This window comes from Cavia porcellus, unplaced genomic scaffold, assembly GCF_034190915.1.
Source record: "Cavia porcellus strain 051 isolate PalLab524CR breed Dunkin Hartley unplaced genomic scaffold, mCavPor4.1 scaffold_17, whole genome shotgun sequence".
In the NCBI taxonomy this organism is placed as follows: Eukaryota; Metazoa; Chordata; class Mammalia; order Rodentia; family Caviidae; genus Cavia; species Cavia porcellus.
This window is the reverse complement of record NW_026947500.1, coordinates 52,137,429-52,156,834: the sequence shown is the minus strand read 5'-3', so window position 1 is coordinate 52,156,834 and position 19,406 is coordinate 52,137,429. Positions and strand designations below refer to the sequence as shown.

General features: G+C 37.3%; 1 protein-coding gene across 1 annotated transcript; it reads left to right on the top strand.

Moving 5' to 3' along the window:
- The first annotated feature begins 12,369 nt into the window (after positions 1-12,369).
- On the top strand, positions 12,370-13,480 carry LOC100717165 (olfactory receptor 5B12-like). Its single transcript, XM_003464205.2, has one exon. The coding sequence runs from the start codon at positions 12,370-12,372 to the stop codon at positions 13,312-13,314; it is 945 nt and encodes a 314-aa protein (XP_003464253.1). The 3' UTR covers positions 13,315-13,480.
- Positions 13,481-19,406: the final 5,926 nt, after the last annotated feature.

The window sequence follows — 19,406 nt, the reverse complement described above, 5'->3', positions numbered from 1 at the left end:
TCCATCAACCATCACTTCTTTGATATTCCCGGACTGGTGGTGGGAGAAAGAGGCAGCAGTTTTTTGTTTGAATTTTGTCCTAAATATTTACTTTAATCTCTCAAGCATTTTGTGATAAACTTAAGAAATGCCATGATGTTTAAGAGTACAAAATTTTGTGAAGTAAAAACTATAAAACAAGAAACTACTCTGTTGGGAGCCACCACATTGCCGAGCCGCCGCATATAGCAATCATGCGGCCTGTGGTAAAGAGTAAAGCCTGAGTTAGATTACCCCTCCCATCGAGCATGCTAAGATGGCTTCCTGGTTGATCTTACCGCGTAAACAACCTGCTCAACAATATAGTCTGCCTAGTAACAAATGATGTTAGCCAATCAGCTTGCATTGCCGGCTTTAACATGATTGGGCGCTGTATCTGCATATATACTAGTGCCTCTTCCGCGAGAGGAGAGAAGCACGGAAGGAGCCGCGGGGAGCGGACCAACAGAGGCTTCGGCCGGGAGAGATCCCGGGGCAGGCTGTACGGAGAGAAAATAAAAGAAAAGGTTGTCCACTGCCAGACTTTGTCGTGTGTTCTTCCTGCCGGCCGGGAGCGACACCGACACTATTCACTTTAGGTTAAACATTTGTATGTAACATATTTATGCTATAGATCATAATATCTCAATTTATAAATTAGACACCATTAGAACAAAGTCCTGTGGGAATTCCTTCCCAGTTTGAAAGAGGTTCTAGGAAGAAGGCATTGGAAAATTATGTAATAGTTCAACACATGTTACAAAAATCCTGGTTACTGACCAAAAAATCATGTTACTTTCAAGGTAGGAATGCCTGGGGCATGGGCAGGATCTGGAAAATGTTTAGGATCTGGAAGCAAATCAGTAGCAAAACAATTCTCATAATCCAAGCAGTCTGGGAAACTAAGGTAGGAGGATCACAAATGTGAGCCCAGCCTGGGCAATTCAGTGTCTCAGCGAGACTCTGTGTCAAAATAGAAGGTAAAAAGGGGCCGGGATGTAGCTCAGTGAGAAGGCCCTGTGTTCCCTCCCCTGGACCACGAACCAAAACCTCATCTTTGAATGCAATCTACAGTAAGAGTGAGAATTAAGTGAATTTATTGTCTACTTAATTTCCATTGAAAGAGACTCTTCCAGACCAAAAAAAGAAAGATATAATCGATAAACTAGTGGAAAGTTTGAAGACATATGAGTTCAAGTGCCAACTTAAATTGATATATCATTTGTCGGTGCTTATTCTTGTTATAGCTTTCCAAAACTCTATTTAGGGCTCTGCACATGGAAGTCTTTTTAGGTCTATGAGGATTTCTCAAATAAGATGCAAGTTTCTTCACAGAATAGCAGCAAAAGAATTTGGCTAATTCAACCATTTTCAATGAGTACTGTTCAGTCAGAGACTGTGTAAGGATACGAGGTGTTCTCAGCACTCTCAGACAGGAATGCTGTGGTGTGTCCCATGTCACACTGGACAACTTGATAAATATTCCTGCTCTTCTGAAGCTTCCCTTCTAGTGATAAGAGGAAGACAACAAAACCAGAAAAAATAAAGAATGCTAGTGAGGAAGGAGTACCTACTATTGATATTGAGATCAATAAAAAAGAAGGATGGGAGTGCTGAATGATGGTAGGTTTCCAATTTCAACTTGGTCAGAGTAAAACTAGAGAGCCATCTCATCTGATGCTAATGGGAAAAATCAAACATTCATATCTTTATGAATGATATTTGCCATTGGATTTTAAAGATTAAACTATCAGATGTAAGAGATCTTCCTTTTACTCTTAGTATGATTTAAAGTAAATACAAAAATAGATACTGAGTGTTATTTTTATCTATTGAAGTGACTGTGAGTTTTTTTTATTACTCTCATGAGTTATACTGATTGATTTTCTAATGACAAACCAAACAGCAGTATTGATGGGCATAATCTGACTGTGGCATGGTGCACTGCCATTTTCATTTATTGATGGAATTCATTCTTTAATATTTTATTTAGCTTTTTAACATCTAGTTTCATAAGAAAAATTGATTTGTATTTTTCCTTTCTTGTGATGTCCTTGATGGGTCTTATTTTCAAGGTATGTTGATCTCATAAAATGATATGAAGAATATGTCTTTATTAAAATTCTATGAAATTGTTATTTTTTTTCTTTTCTGTGGTGTGCATGTTTTGAAACATGTATGCACTGTGGAATAGTTAAACCTAACAACTGTATTACCTCACCCAGTTAATATTTTTGTGGTTAGAGTACTTAACATTCACTGTCTTTATGCTTCCTCAAGAGTATAATATCTCACCATCAATTATAGCCACCTTGCTGAACAATAGGTCTCTTGAAAGGCATTCCTTCTATCTATGGTGATTATATGCCCTTTGACCATATTGTACTTTCATCAGTCCTCTGGTAACAATTCTAATTTATATTCTCTGCTTTAATAAGATCATTAAAAATAATTTCCCATGTCAATGAAACCATGTGATAATTCTTCCTATGCCAGATTCTCTCACTTAACACAATGCTCTCCAAGTTTCTCCATGTTGTTTCAAGTAGTAGGATTTCATTCTTTTTTATGGCTGACTGATATTCCATTCTGTATGTATAACACATTTCTTTTTTTCCATTTACTTGATGAGGGACATCTAGACTGAATATATGTCTTGTCTATTGAGAATAGTGCTGCCATGAACATAGGCATAGAGACATTTTCTTGAGATGGGATAATTTCCTTTTGATATATATATATATATATATATATATATATATATATATATAAATATATATTGTATTGAGAAGTGGAATTGCTGGATCATATAGCAGTTATGTTTTTAGATTTTGAGGCACCACCCTGTTGCATTTGTAGTTTGCAAAGCCACTCAGTGTAAAAGAATTCCCTTGGATCCACTTCCTGGCCAACACTCACCTTGACTTTTTGATTACATCTGTTTTAACAGGTGTGAGACGATTCTTCTTATTGTGGTTTTAATTGGATTTTACAGATGACTAGTGATTTTGAACATGTTTTTGAATATTCACTGGCTGCTTTATGTCTTCTTTGGAAAGATGCCTGTTTAGGTCTTTTGTTCATCTATATATTTTCTTGTTTTGTAATTCAGTTGTATGATTTTCTTGTATATTTTGGCTGTGAAATATTTATCAGACATATGGCTTACAAAAACCTTTTCCCATTTTGTTAACTGTTTGCTGTGCAGAGATTTTCTATACTGATGTAATCTTACTTGGTTTTATTTTTTTGTTTCATTGCCTATGCTTTTGATGTCACATGAAAAGCATTACTGACAGGGCTGGGGATTTAGCTCAGTGGCATAAACACCTGCCTGGCAAATGAGAGGTCATGATTTCAATCACCAATAGGAAAAAAAAAAAAGAAGAGCATTACTGACAATATCAATGTCAAGAAACTTTTCCTTTTTAGGAGTTTTAGATTTCAGATCTTTTACTTAGAGCTTTGAGGAGTTTATTTCTTTGTGAGTGCTATGAGCTGAATTTTTTCCTATTGTATGTGGTTTTATAGTTTTCCTAACATGATTTACTAGTGACTTTCCAATTTGATTTTTCCCTATTGTGTGTTCTTATTGCTTCTGTAAAATATGAGTTGACTGTAAGTGTGGGTCTTTCTCTAGGGTCTCTTCTTTTTGATTGGCCTATTTGTGTGGTTTTGTGCTAACTTCATAGTGTTCTGGTCCCTGTAGCTTTGTAATATGCAGTCATGTATAACTTAATGCTGGCCATATGTACTGAGAAATTAATTGACAGGCAGTTTAATTAAATGAGCATCACAGAATACACTTACATAATATAAGATGGCTAGGACTTCACTAGGTGAACTGTATGTGGATGTGGTCTGACACTGTGTAAAATATTGCTGTACTGCACACACTATAATGTGAAAGCATAAATTATGATGCCTCAAACTTTGTCCTGCTTCCAAAGGATTGCTTCAGTTATTCAAGGTCTTTCATGATTTTATAGGAATTTGAGGATTTTTTTTCTATTTCTGTGAAAAGGAAAACTAAAATTTTGATAGCAATTTCAGGAAATCTGTAGACCTCTTTGATAGGAGTGTCATGGAATCTGTAGACCTCTTTGAGTACTATGGACTTTTTAACAATATTAATCCTCCCAGCCCATGAACGCTGGCTAGCATTCCATTTTTTCTTTCAATTTCTTTTACCAGTGACCTATAGTTTTCAGTGTTCAGAATTCTTTTCTTAATTTCTTTCTAGGCATTTTTGTTATTTTAACTGGAATTTAAAACTTTCTTTTTCAGCTTCTTTTGCTTCTAGTATTCTTCTAAAATATGGAGATATTTTAGAGTTTTGTATATTGATTTTGTATCTTACAACTCTGTTGAATTCTCTTACTTTTCTAAAGTCATTAACTGTGAGGTTGTCATATGGAGCCTTTGTTATGTTGAGATACAATTCTTTTATATCCTACTCATTGAGAGCTTTTAAATCATAAAAGAATGCTTAGTTTTTCAATAGTTCTTCATAGCTGCAGTGATCATATTACTTTCATTCTGTTAAATTTTTCTGATTATGTGATGCAGATATACAACATTTACTTTTGCATATATGGAAACATTTATGAATTACAGCAATGATCTGATTTAATTGTAGATGAACATTTTACTTTGTTGTTAAATTTGAAGTGTTTTGTTGAGGATTTTTACATTTCATTTGCATGAATCGTAATTTTCTTTTCTTGTTTGGCTTTGGTATGAGGGTAATTATAGCCTTGTAAAATAAATTTTTAAATGTTTCCATCTTTTCAATTGTTTGGAAGAATTTGAGAACTGGCATTAATTCTTCCTGAAATGTCTGTTATAGTTCACAAGTGAAGTGGTCTCTTGGTAGGCCTGTTTATGTTTAATGTCCTTACTTAGGCTGATCTGTTCAGGTTTTCTATTTTTTTCTGAGCTAGTGCAGGTAAATTTTGTGTTTATAGTAATTCACCTGTAAGTCCAGGTTATCTGATATGTTGGCATATGATTGTTCCTCACTGTCTTTTGTTATCTTTTATATTTCTAAGTTACCAACTGTAATATTTGTTTTCATTTATAAATTTACACAAATCCTCCCTATTTTTTCTTAATTTGCCCAACATTGTGTCAATTTAGTTTATCTTTTCCTAAAACAAATGCTTAGGGTCATTAATATATATTTTGTAGTCTCTTTATTTTAATTCTGCTCTAATAATTATTTTGAACTGTTCATCAGACAATTTGCTGATCTGTATTTCTTTGTCGTTTGCAACTGGGACATAATTGTGTTCTTTTTGTAGTGATTTTTTTTTTAATTAATGCTTGTACTTTTGGTGCCCTGGTCACCTGTTACAGACTTTGTGGACCAGCGTGGTGGGGAGAGGGCTTCCCTTACAGGATGGCATCAAGGCATGGACTGGGTGGGTTGTGGCAGTTTGGACCCTGATGAAGGTGGAATAGCATAGACTTTGTCAGCTCTCTCAGCTTGGGTTGGCAGTGGTGACAATGACAAGGGTTCTCAGCAGCCTGGAGTGCCATGAGGTAGCACACAGGTGCTCCTTCTTGGTAGCTGGGATGGGATGGTCTCTCTCTCTTTCTCTCTCTCTCTGTGGCGGGGATGGATGTTGGCTGCCTCAGTGGCAACCCCAGTGTTCTCTGCACAGCAGATTACTGACCCCTCATATGTCGGGGTCCATAGCTCCTGCCTTTCTCTGTCCCGTGCCATCTCTAGACATCTCAGATATGCTCACCATGCTCGTAGGGCTTACAGTGCAGTTTTCTGTATGACTACTTCCTGTATTTTGACTTTACTATGCTGCATAGATTCTTTCATGGTCCCCTGAGTCCTTGAAAAGGTTCTTTTATGAATGATTATCTAATTAGTTATTTTTGTTGAGGACAAAAGACTTGTGTCTCCTACCCTACCACCTCACTGATGCCATTGTATTGTTGCGTGGTTTTTTTCAGGCTTTGTGCTGAGAGAATGATTATGGAAAGGCACCAGTGAAGTGCTCTAACTGTGACGTTACATTGCTGTCTCTTAGGTTTCACTGTCCTGGCCCACTTCTTCCTACTATAACAGAGTAGCGTGGGCAGGTCCTTTATGGAGAGAATGTTTGCTTCTCACACTCGGGAGGCCAGGAAGACTGCATGGATGTACTTGGTGAGATCTCTTTTGACTGTGTCAGACATTGTGGAAGGCATCTCACATGGAACTGAGCAAGAAGGTATTTGCACCCAGTCAGCAGAGGAGTCACTTTTGTAAGCCTAGTTTAAAATGATGATAGTGATGACAGTAACCCAACCTATCACCTCTTCAAGTTGTCCTCTTAACATGGTCACTGCACTTGATCTTCGCCAGAGGCCTGAGAAGTAGTCAGCAGGATTGCTAAGTTTCAGTTTGAGTTCTGGAGAGGCCATGCAGACCCCTGCATGTCCCTTCTGTGAGACTTGGTTCCTTTATCACACGCTTCTCATTTTATTGGCAGCAATCTTTCGCATGCTGTTCTTTGGAACACACTTTCTGAGAAAATATTTAGGTCAATCCATGTCAATTTCTTCTTTTGTCTCTCATTTTCCTAGCTGTAGTTATGCGGCTTATATATGTTCTACCTATAATTATGTTTTTTATGGTGTTTAGTGTCTGTCTTTCCCACTAGACTTAAACACCACAAGTTCAAAACTGATATTTATTTTTCTTGCATCTGTGTCTGGGTCTTATTGTTATGCTGAAACCCATTGGCATCAATCAACGTTTGGATGAATTGACATTTTTTTTCCAGTGGTTTAAATCTTTAAAATGAATTATGGGAAGGACTATTTCCTGGTATCTACTTGCTTTATTTAATGACAGAATCTAGGTCATTATCTCCTAATACTTATCTCTTAATACTTATATGAAATTACAGTCCCAGAGGTCATGATTTGAGTTGTTTGCGTATTTTCAAGGATGATTATTTTCTAGTAATGTAAGAGCACCCGTGATCTTCCACACATGCAGAGCTGGGGCCCACAAATAGGATAACCACCTGGTGCCTTGTTAGGTGATATCGAGGTTTATAGCTCCCAGAGAGTATTCATCCTCTGAGAGCATAGAGCCACATAACTACAAGATTAACCTTCTGGTTTGCATTCTTCAACTGTTGAACTACTGACCTGACTCTATTTATCTTCATATTGGAGGGATCATTCCAAGAACTGGAGTCACTTTGGCTGTTATTTGCTCATCCTAATATTAATAAGCATCTATTGTCAACACTGGCCTTCCCCCACATTGATATATTACCTAGAGCCTCCAACAAATCCACAGGAAAAAAATCCCAGTAATGATAACCCTGATTGATGTTATAATTTATCATTCTTAACCAACTATAAGGCATTGTAGAGATTCTCTTATTTTCTTATCATAGCAATCATCTTCAGGCTGAACATTGTGGGGCCACCTTTCAATACTTCTGTTTTACTTCAGAAAAATATCAAGTTTAAAATGGGATAAGTGGTACATAAGAAGAAACCAGAAGATCCAAGATAGGAGTTTGTGAGTTGATTTTGAGACCAACAGTCTTTATTTTTTCATAGAACATTAAGTTTTTTGGCCAAAATTCCAGTCTTCAATTGAAAGTTGTTTTTCTTCCTTCGAAGAATGCATTTGTGAGCTGATCATACACGAAGGTGCTGGACTTGCCTGCTGTGCTGCTGAGGGAGGAAGGTAAGACTGGATCACATCCATGGTCTGCATGAGCTGGTAAGGGCAACCAGGGAAATGCATGAAAGCAGGTGGTTTTCCTTTAGCTTGTCCAGAGCTTTGGCTTGAATATTTTGAATTGTAAAAATCTGTTTCACAGATCCAGAACATCTAAACCCCAATGAATTCTTACTAGAACATGAAACTTTGAATAGGTTAAACTATTTCAATCTCAGTTTTCTTTTTTCAGAGAATATGATGATATGAATTAACTTGATGAATCCCAGAGTTGTTGGAAAGTTCAAACAAGGTATGTTATGTTAGTGTGGGAAAAAAAGAAACAAGAAACAAAAGGAGGAATAGAAAGTAATAAATGAGAAAGAAATCATGCTTAAAATCTAGTTATAAAGTGCACAGAAATGAAGAGGTATAATTTAAGACAAACAGGAGAAGGATGAGTCTTGATCTTGAGTTCAATTCTGTCACTGTGGACTTATCTAATGTTTGCCTTGGGGTCTTTTAATGATCAATGGATTGATGGGCTAAAGTGCCCACATGAGATTAGCCACCATTGGGTAGTTCTGAGAACATGAGAAAATTGTGTTCCTTACCTGGGAATGGAAAGTGAGAGTAATACATCCTAACCATCAGATGAGAAGTCTGTCTCAATTTTCCAAGCATGAGGTGCGCTTGAGGTCATAGATGTGTCCTATGCATCAGTGTAGGCCTGGAAATTTGCACACAGGATAGGTGGCCCCAGGAAACCACTTGGTGTCTACAGAGAGGTCTGAGGGGTTAGTGGTGTCCAGTGCTTTCTGTGGCCTTTCAGTTGTGCTACTAAAGAAACATGTTCAGAGATAACTGCAATGATTTTTTTTGGAAGAGCTGGAAATAGTAAAAATCTATGAATTCAGTCTTTGTCATTCAGCTGAAACTTAGAAGTACGGTTTATTTTTTACCAAATCATACAAGTTGGCAAGCATGTTTGATTCCCAAGTTCACGTACACCAATTGTCCATATTGACTTCCAGTGATAGAATCACTCACCCGAAAATCAGTCGATTCAATGAGTTACTTTCTTGTGCCAGGTGAGGTTAAATGTAAAAGAGTTTAAATTTCTTCATGATAAAGAGCTAAGACCAGAATCAAGGTGTTTTGGCTTCAAATTTGACTTCTGCCATTCAGCCCTCCGTAAGTTTCCATTTCCATGTTCCTGTGCTGGGACTTGTGAGGATCTGTTATGGTATTGTGAGACAGCCTCTAGTTTAGTGATGGGCACATAGCAAATAACAAATCACCTCTGAGCCTGCGAAGGTCATAGTAATGACTTCTATGTTCATAAAGTGATAGGTAAAGCCTTTAAGGTTTAGAATAAAAAGGTAATATGTTCTCATGTACTGGCATAGTCATGTCTGTAAGGGAAAGTGTGGAGGAGACTACAAGGGAGCTGTGGAATATATTTTTCTTTGAATGCATGACATTTGCGTTAGCAGAAAAGAGCGCCTTGTCAAGAAGAATGAATTTTAATTATTTTGCCCCAAGAACTAACTATACATTTCAGGCAAGAGAATACTTCCCATCTGTGGAACAAAAAAGGTAAAAGATCAGCAAATATCTCAAAAAACGTATGTAGCTCTTCCTTTCTTTTCCATAGACTAAATTAATTTTTGTTTGTTTTGCTCCATGAAGATGTTGGAGTCAAATGTAGAATTTCATAAGTGGAAAAAATAGTAAAAAAGGTTTTTTAAAAATATTTTTTCTTTTTTCTTTTAAAAAGCAAAACAGAAAAATGGATAGAAATGGCAGAGAATTTAAAAAATAGAAGGAAATTAACACTAGTTAATAATATATTGCATACTGTTATCTTAGAAGTAGTTGTTCAGGTTACAAGATCTTGGCATAAAAATGATCAATCAGTCAATGACAGTACAAACTGCTCTTTTTGATGAACTAACAGAGATTAGTAGTATAGATACCTAGGAAGTAAAGAAGTTTTAAAATGATTCTTACACCTTTTTTTTTTTTTTTTTTTTTTAATTTGAGGAATCCTTGTCTGGTGTATTTATTCAAGTGGGTGACTTTTGAAGAAAGAAGTTATCTTAGTCATACTACTCTGGGTAAGTTTTCTTGAGATTAGGGATCCCAGGATGCAAAGCCTGAAAATTGGACTAACATAAGATTAAAAACTAGTATTATCTAAGTGTGCTTTTTACTCATGTATGAATTTCTATACTCTTCCCTCTCTGTGGTAAATTGTACACTCTGAGTACCAGATTAGACCATAGGAGAATTTTAGGCTAATGACACATTTTGCTTAACAATCTTTCAGTATCATAACAGTGAATAATAACATTGCTCTTGAAACAATGGAAATGAGGAAAATGTCTGTAAAAGTAAGATTCACTCAATTTTACACGGATTTTGGTATGGTCTGATGTGTCTCTCATAAATTCATATACTGAAATGGTAACCTCCAATGGGATGGTATTAGGAAGGGCAACCCAGGAAGGTGGTTAGATCATGAGGAAACAACCTCTATGAATGGGACTAGTGTTTTTATATGAGGGAGCTTGGAGGAATAGGTAGCTTCTTCAAGCAGGTGAACACAGCAAAAAAGTGCAATCTATACATTAAGAAACAGGTCCTCCGGAGACAATGAGTTTGCCAGCACCTTATTCTTCAGTTTCTCCACATTACAGACAGTGAGAAATAAGTGTTGTTTTTTATCTACCAAGTGCATGGCATTTTCCTGTGTTACGTAGACAGGACTAAGACGTTAGGCTCTTTTAGTGTATTGTAAAAGGTTAGTTTTGGTTATTTTAAAAGGTATTCAGAACTTTGGCTTTTCCAGGAAGCAATGAACATGTGATTTTTTGAACTGGGAAGATGGCGGAACAGTAAGCAGCAAAGTAAAAAGCCTCTCTGAGAGAAACTGCCCAGATGCTGGAGTATCGCATTCTGGAGAAGGAAAAGCAGGAAAGACGCAGATCCCCTTGACCAAGTGAGAATTGAAGCCCACAGAAAGAATTTTAAAAAAGAAAATCTTGAACAGAAGAAGGCAGTAGCTGGTGGCGCTCTCACCAGAGCCGGTCTCACTGTGCCAGAAACAGTGTTGGAACCTGGAGAAGCATGGGCACAGTGAAGCTGGTGGCTGGTAAGCCCGAAGGCCTTGGTGAGGAGATGTGATGACAGAAGGGAGCAGCACACCAGAGAACTGCACTGGCTGGCACGTCCCAACTCATGGGGCTGTGACTCAGCAAACTGCCTGGGTTCCCACCACTTAGACTCGCCTGAGCCACGGTTGCGCTGGGCTGCTGGCGCACTGAGGTCAGGGACCAGCAAGACCAACAGAAAGCAGAGCCAGTAGGGGACCTGCATTGACCTGCTGTAAGTGTTGGGAATAAAACCTTTCCACGGGAAAGGGAACAACATCTTGGAACCAGGCAGGACTGGCAGAAACAAAGTACTGCAGAGACTTCAGTCAGTTCTTCCCTTCCCAGACGGGATTGGTCAGATGTGCTTGGCCTGGGTTATGCCCCTGGCTGGGAACTAAACCAATTCCCTATGCACTGTGCACACTAAGACAGTGAGGCCAGTGAAGGCCTCAATGGGCTGGCTGACCTGCAGGAGAGGGGCCAAAATGTGCTGTCCCTATTTGCACTTCAATAGCACACTGGAGTACGCAGGGTCACCTATCCAGTTCACTTCAGAAGAACCAGAATCAACAAAAATAAAGGGATTAGGGCCTTCTTTATATACTTGTATGGAAGAAACAAAAAATACGAGAAGAGGAAACAATAAGAAAAATTCCCCAGCCCCCAACCCTGAGAACATTGATCCAAGAAAGGTAAATACAAAAGGGATTGAGGACAGCAAACATGCAATATCAGACACTGCACCAGTGACATAAAGAAATATATTCAGGGCCTCATAGATGAGTTCAAAAGTGAAATTTAACCATGTAAAGCAAGATATAAATAGATTAATAAAAGAAATGCTAAACACCTCTCAAGAAGACACAGACGGAAGAATGGAGGAACACAAAGGAGAGAACCATTTGATGAAGAATATAAAGAAAATGTAGAATACATGAAGCAGTTTCAAAGAGATTGCCAGGAAATTAAAAACTCCATTGAAAAGCTGGCAAAACTGCTTGAAAGAAACTAAGGATAGATTATCCAAACTGGAGGGCAGGTTTGCAATGTGGCATTATGAAAGGAAAAACTTTTTAAAAATAACAAGGATACAAGAAGTAACAATACAAAGGTGAGAAGATGACTCTTAAGAGGATCTATAACTTGAGAATAAAGAATATGAATGAAGAAGCAGGGGTACAAACAAAGGAGCTACAAAGGCTATTCACAGAAATAATTAAGGAACACGGTGATTTTGCATAAAACTTTCTATCATTTAGATCAGTCGTCTATGAAGTGAGAGGACAGGGAGTCTCCGGAATACCTTCATCTGGGGCACTGTATGCTCTACAAATTATCTGAAGCTGCAGTTCTATGTATCATGTCATGTTTTAGGTCAGCACTCCTGAAAACAATGACAGCAATGCTGTAACAGGTGGCCGTGTGGGGAGGCTGTCAGGGCTCAGCAGGTCCTCCCACCTACCACTCTGATCCTTTTTTCTCATTGCTCCAGGCACCACGTGACTCCCAATGGAGAACAGCACAGAGGTGACTGAGTTCCTTCTGGCGGGCTTAACTGATGACCCAGGACTGCGGCTCCCACTCTTCATGATCTTCTTCCTTGTTTACCTCAGCACTCTGCTTGGGAACCTGGGCATGACTGGCTTGATCCTGCTGGACTCACATCTCCACACCCCCATGTACTTCTTCCTCAGCAACCTGTCCCTGGTGGACTTTGGGTACTCCTCAGCTGTCACTCCCAAGGTGATGACTGGACTCCTCTCAGAGGACAAGATGATGTCCTACAATGCATGTGCCATCCAGTTCTTCTTCTTTGTAGCCTTTATCACGGTAGAAAATTTCCTGTTGGCCTCCATGGCTTATGATCGCTATGCAGCAGTGTGTAAACCTCTTCACTACAGCACCACCATGACCACCAGCAAGTGTGTTTGTCTGAACACAGCCTGCTATGTCTGTGGCTTCTTGAATTCTGCCATCCATACAGGCAACATCTTCAGCCTGTCCTTCTGCAGGTCCAATCTGGTTAATCACTTTTTCTGTGATGCTCCCCCTCTTCTGGCTCTCTCCTGCTCTGACAGCTATGTCAGTGAGATGGTCATCTTTTTAGTGGTGGGTTTCAATGACTTCTTTGCTATCCTGGTCATCATGGTCTCCTATCTGTTTATATTAATCACCATCCTGAGGATGCAGTCTTCTGAAGGACGCCAGAAAGCTTTTTCCACCTGTGCCTCCCACCTTACCGCAGTCTCTATCTTCTATGGGTCAGGCATCTTCATGTACCTGCAGCCCAGCTCCAGTCACTCTATGGGCTCAGACAAGATGGCATCTGTGTTTTACACCATGGTCATCCCCATGCTGAATCCACTGGTCTACAGCCTGAGGAACAAGGAGGTGAAGAGTGCCTTTAAGAAGGCTGTGTGGAAAGCAAAGTCATCTGTAGGATTCATATTTTAGTTATGCAGAGTCTGTCTTTAGACAGTTCCATCTACCTCAGTTACTCTTTGTCTATTAAGTCTAATGTATAAATTCCTTCCAAAAATGGTTTCCATTGACTTTTCCCTCAAACCTTGTGTTTTTCACACTTTCCTTTTTCTTTGGGTGACATATATTTTTGGTAAAATCTGGCCTTTTTAAATAATAAAAAGCATATTTTAGAATTCATGTTATTCTTTCTGAATAAGGTTTGGCAACAGAGTTGGTGATATTTGTTTACTTAGTGGTTTTACTGGATCACTTATATTATTTCTGTATTCCTTGCTGAATATGGCCATTGAAATTTTAATTAACTGTCGGGTCAATTAACAATTGGGTGTGGTTTCTTAAATGCTCTAAATCTTAATTCTCATTCTTTTCTGCATCATATTTTGGAGCATATTTTCAACATTCCAGAAGTTTAGATTTTTAATCTTGTTTCCCTTTTTTGTCTAGCTTCAGACTGAGGCAAAAATGAGAGATTAAGACATTTTCAGGCTTGTTCTAGGAGCATAAAGTTTTGATCAAGTTCATAGTTTTTACAGTCTGTAGGTATACATTAAGATTTTCAAAGCCTATTATGTTTTTCAAATTTCTTTAAAAAATCCATGGAAAGTGTGATCAAACTCTCATTTGCTCCAATTTTGTTTGTATCTTCAGAAAACCATAATGATGTATTATAAAATCATTGTTGCTCAATTCTTCAACAGTGGCTTAGGAATACAGCTTTTTATGCTTGAGTGAAATCCAGGGTGCCGTAAAAGCAAATCGCTAAGTGAGGCTGCTAAGTAGGTAAAACAGTGATATTTCTCTGTAGATGGCTCATTTGACAATGATCCTAATACACGTTTTTCTCAAGTAACTGTTAAGCTATTTTTTTCTCAGCTGCATGGCTTCAAGTCTGCTTTCACTGCTGCTTGTTGGTGAATACAGCAAGTTAAGCCACACAGAGCAAGATGGTTGATAAGGCTTTGAAACCATGATCTCACTGCAGAAACATCAATTTCAACTGCTCTTCACAGTCCAGATTTCCTTCAAGACTTCTATAACTTCCACATGAGCGATCACATTACTTGGTTTACAGTAGTAATAAGAAAAGACACATTGGTGATTGTGGGCAGGAAAGAATTGCCCATGTCACTAACAGCTAAGCAAAACACCATGGAAGAAACAACACCTGCTGGGGGCAGGGAGTGGGCATTAAGCTTGGCTCTTAGACTTGAAATTGGTGTCTGCCCTGCCACAGTGAAACCCAGTACCAAGCCAAACTCCATGGGCCCTCTCCACAGGCCAATGCCAGTAGACCAAGCCTTCAGACTCATATTTGCCAGACAGTCAAGGGATTGCCTCCATCTTCCCTCCCCCACTCATAGCACAGAGCAAGACTCCTTCTGTTGGGAGTAAGACAGAAAGTTAGGCAAAATATTTTGCTTCATAACTTAGATCTAGATGGGTGAAAACTCAGTACTGAGTGAATTTTTATGGCCTGTGTACCCAAGTCAGTGCCAAAGGATGAAGTCTCTGGACCTAGCCCAGTGCCAGGAGGAGAGCAGTGACCCCAGATGCATATCCTTCATTCTGATCAGGGTCACCTGTCACTTGTGTGTAGCAGTGTTGAGCTACGTATAAAGCACAGCAGAAAGTAGGCTATCGCATCATGGCCTTGGTCCTGCCCCTTCAGTGTACTGATCTCTGCACTGTGGGCTCCATGTCATTAGTGTTGGTGGCCATGGACTGCCTACCTCACCCTCTTCGCAGCCTCAGGTAGCACAGCATGAAGAAAGTAGTCATCTGCTTAGGGAAAGAAGAGAAAATTTGTTGCCAAGTCATGGTATAGGAGCCTTGACCTTGGTGAGGGCTAGAATTAAGCAGAATCTTACAGTACCTGACCACAAGATGGCAACCATGGCCAAAGTATCTGGACTTAACCTGATCCTAGGTCAAGACTGAGGATAAACTACCTTGTTTAAAAAAATTTTTATTTGTACATGTTTGTAGTGCACATACTTTACATCTACCTTGAATAATGGTTACAGGTACATATTACAGCATCTTTCCTTTTTTTTAATACCTCCCCTTCCTACCCTTTGTCCTCCTCCAGTTTCTCTATTCCATTTTTCATTCCTGTTATCATAATTTGTTTTAGTTCATGTTGTGGCCTATAATGTTTTTATAACTGGGGTTATTAGGTTCCCACACATGATATATCTTTATTCTTCTTGTTTCTCCTCATCCTTCACCTTTTTTCCCTTGGGCCACTACCATATTGCAAGAGATTCATCCTCTTTAGCTTTCTATCCATCCTTTATTGTGAACTATCTTTTTTGGGTACTCCTCCAGTTCATTCTAAGCAACATGGAAACTGAAAGTTTTATACAAACTTAGGCTTGGGGGACCTTCTATTGCCGTAACAGTAACAGCACATTGACTGTGGACTCATAGTAAAATGGTAACCAGGAGTACCATCTAGAGCTCAAATGATAGAAATGACTACAGGCTCAGAAAATAATTAGCATGCTTAGGATTTCTGGAAAGGCAGGCCCAAAAGTACCAGATTATGAAGTCTGGGACAACTATTTAATATTTCAGTTTACATTTGATGTTGCACACCAACAAGGATTAGGAACTTTCATGGAAGTCAGACTTCAACTAATCACCAAAATAAGATGCTACAAATTGATTCTATGGCAACCAATATGTGTGAACTCTTGAAATGAGAATTCAAAATAGGTGCTTGAAAGAAAATTAACAGGCTTCATAAAGGCACAGACAAACAACTGAATCCTTCACCTGACAAATTTAACAGAGATACTAAAGCAACTAAAATATCAAACAAAAATCCTTGAGATAAAAATGACACTAAACCAAACAAAAACACAGTGAAGGTATCAAGAGCAGAATAAACAAAGAAGCATTGGTGACCTCAAATACAGGATATTTGAAAATATACAATCAAAAGAGAAAGAAAAACAAGAAAAAGAGGAGTGAACAAAGTGTATGGGAATAGCAGAACAACATTAAAAGAACAAATATTCAGGTTCTTTGGGTTCAAGAGGGGTTTGAGAATGCCAAAGGTAGAGATCTTCTTTAAAAAGATGACAGAAAATGTATTAAACCAAGACAAAGACTCAGCAGATAGGTCACCACTCAAACTCAACCCTACCAGGACTACCTCAGTAATATAGTGAAGCTCTATAAAGCTAAAGGTAAGCATACTTTTGGAGTAGCAAGAGAAAGGAAACACATAATATATAAACAGCATCCAATATACCCGAAACCAAGTTTGTCTGCTGAACTCTTATTGGCCACAAGGAATTAGCAAATGATTATCACAGCATCAAAGAAAAAAAGATCAACCAACAATACAATACTCAGAAAGCTATCCTTCATAAATGAAGAAGTGATAGAGATACTTCCACACTAAAAAATGCTGAGAAAATTTATCACCACTAGACTTGTTCTTTAGAAATGCTAACAGAGCTCTTCAACAGGAAAGAATTGTTAGCAAAAGAAAATAGGGAAAGATATGTGTCATACTTGGCCTGTTATAAAAATAACTAAATAGGCAAATTTACGAAGCTCTGATTATGTAAAAATGATGCATACAGCATTTATATCTTTATACCAAGACGAAAAATGAAACAATGGAAATAATACCTATATTAATATGTTAGAGATACATGGTATATAAATATGTAAAATAGGACTTCAAAAATTCAAAATATGGGAAGTACAAGTGTAGTGTTCTATTAGCATATAAACTCTCTCTAAAAACTTTTCTTATCATTGTGACCATGCTATGTTGCTAGCATTTCAAGACAATTTATAATTAAGAGATATTTTTTGGTAAGCTTCATGGTAACCATGTAGCTGAATTCCATAATAGACATACCAAAATTAACAAGCAAACAATGAAGAAATTTAGCTTAGTTTCTTGTTGTGTGTAAGCAATTAAATTCCCCTCTAAGGACAGGCATAGACAAAAAGTGAAATAATGATAAAAAAATACTCCATGCAAATGGAATCTAAAAGAAATCAGAAGTAACCACACTCATAACAGGCAAATAGATTTTAAGTCAAATTAAAACAAGAGCATTACACATGATAAGTGAATCAATTAATTCTGAGGAAATAATAATTATATTCACCAAATATTAGAACATTTACATCTATGAAGCAAATATTAATAGACATATAAGGAGAGAGTAGTCAGGTTTGGTGGCACATTCCTGTAGTGCCAGCACTGGGAGACAGAAGCAGGAGGATTGCAATAAGTTCAAGGCCAACCCAGGCTACATAAGTGAATTCAAGGTTGGCTGCATTATGCAGTAAGATCTTGCCTGAAAACAAAACAAAACAACATTAAAAGGCATATTTAAATCAGGCATAGTGACATATGCACATAATCCCAGCACTTGGTAGGCTGGGACAGGAAGATCACCATGAGTTTGAGGCCAGTCTGAGCTACATAGTGAGTTCAAGACCAGCCTGAATTACATACTGAGGCCCTATCTCAAAACAAAAAAAATCATAAAGCGATAACAAAGAGAAATTTCAATACAATAATACCAGAGAACTTTGACATTCTACTTTCAGTAGCGGAAGGATCAGAAAATATATCAAAACATTAACAGGATTAAAGTATATGCTAGATCAAATGGATTACAATGATATTTATAGAACAGTACATCCCAAAATGAAGAATGCATAGTCTTCTCAGCCACATATGAAACATTGTCTAGAATAGAGTTTGTTTAAGCACTTGTCTGATAAGCATGAGATCATGAGTTCGATCCCCAGTACCAGAAAAAAAAAGTTTAGCATAGAGTATGTGGTGGGTCACAAAACACATCTTAGTAAATTTTTAAAAATTGAAATTGTATCATGTATCTTTCCATTTGAATGAAATAAATTGGAAACCAGTAACAAGAAAAACAAAATTTATTCCTGTATATCAAATCAGTAAAAAAGAAAATTTAAAATTTCTTGATAAAAATGAAAATAAAAAATACTATAATCTGAAATGTATGGGAAAATCAAAAACAAAAATAAGAGAGATATGTACAGCAATCAATGACCAGAAAAAACATCAAATAAGCATTCAAAGAACTTGAAAATAAGAAAATATTAAATCTAAAATTAGTAGGAAAAAACCCCAAAAATCAGAATGGAAATAAATTAGACACTATAAAGCAAAATAAATTATTTTTGAAAAGATAACATTGATGAAACTAGATGAAACATTGATGAAAATAGAGAAAACTCAGATAAATGAAATCAAAGAAAGGAGAAAGTATAACATATTATGAACTACTGAAGGTGATTAGAGGCTATTATTAATAATTGTATGTCAAAATATGGATTATCTTGAAGAAATGGACAAACTTCTGGACACAGATCTTACCATGATTGAATCATGAGAATAGGAAGAGAAATTTGGGCATATAAGTAATAAGTTGCAAGATGGTGTGTGTGCTACTGAAGTGAGCGTATAAGAAACAATATTGAGTTGACAATTTAAAGTCTTTTATGTACAGAAGACCATAACTTAATTAATGAGCTTTACCAATATTTAATGAAAAGCTAATACTGATCCTTCTTATATTGTTCCTAAAAATTTAACAGGAGAGAATTTTTCCATCATCATCCTACAGGAACATCACTGTGATACCCAAATCAGACAAACAGAATAAAAATAAAGAAATCTACAGCTCAGTTTCCTTCATTAACAGAGATACAAAAATCTTCAGCAAAATGCTAGAAAACCAAATCCAGTAGCATAGTATGAAGACTATTTTTCATGATAAAAATGGGATTCATCCCAGGAGTTCAAGGATGGTTTGCCATATAAAAACCAATAAATGTGATATATAACATAAAAAATGAAGAAAAATCATATATGTGTGTGTTTCTCTGTATGTTGTCATATATTTCCAACTGAAAACATTATGTAAATACTTAACATTTTTTAGATAATGATTTCTTAGTATGTCAATTTACAAATATAATGTTAGGGCACAAACATCAATTGTAAATGTTTGTAGTGCCATGTAGTCTAGAAAAGATAAAAGGAC

Excerpts from the sequence above, each read along its gene's own strand:
- LOC100717165 (XM_003464205.2), top strand. The coding sequence starts at position 12,370 with ATGGAGAACAGCACAGAGGTGACTGAGTTCCTTCTGGCGGGCTTAACT.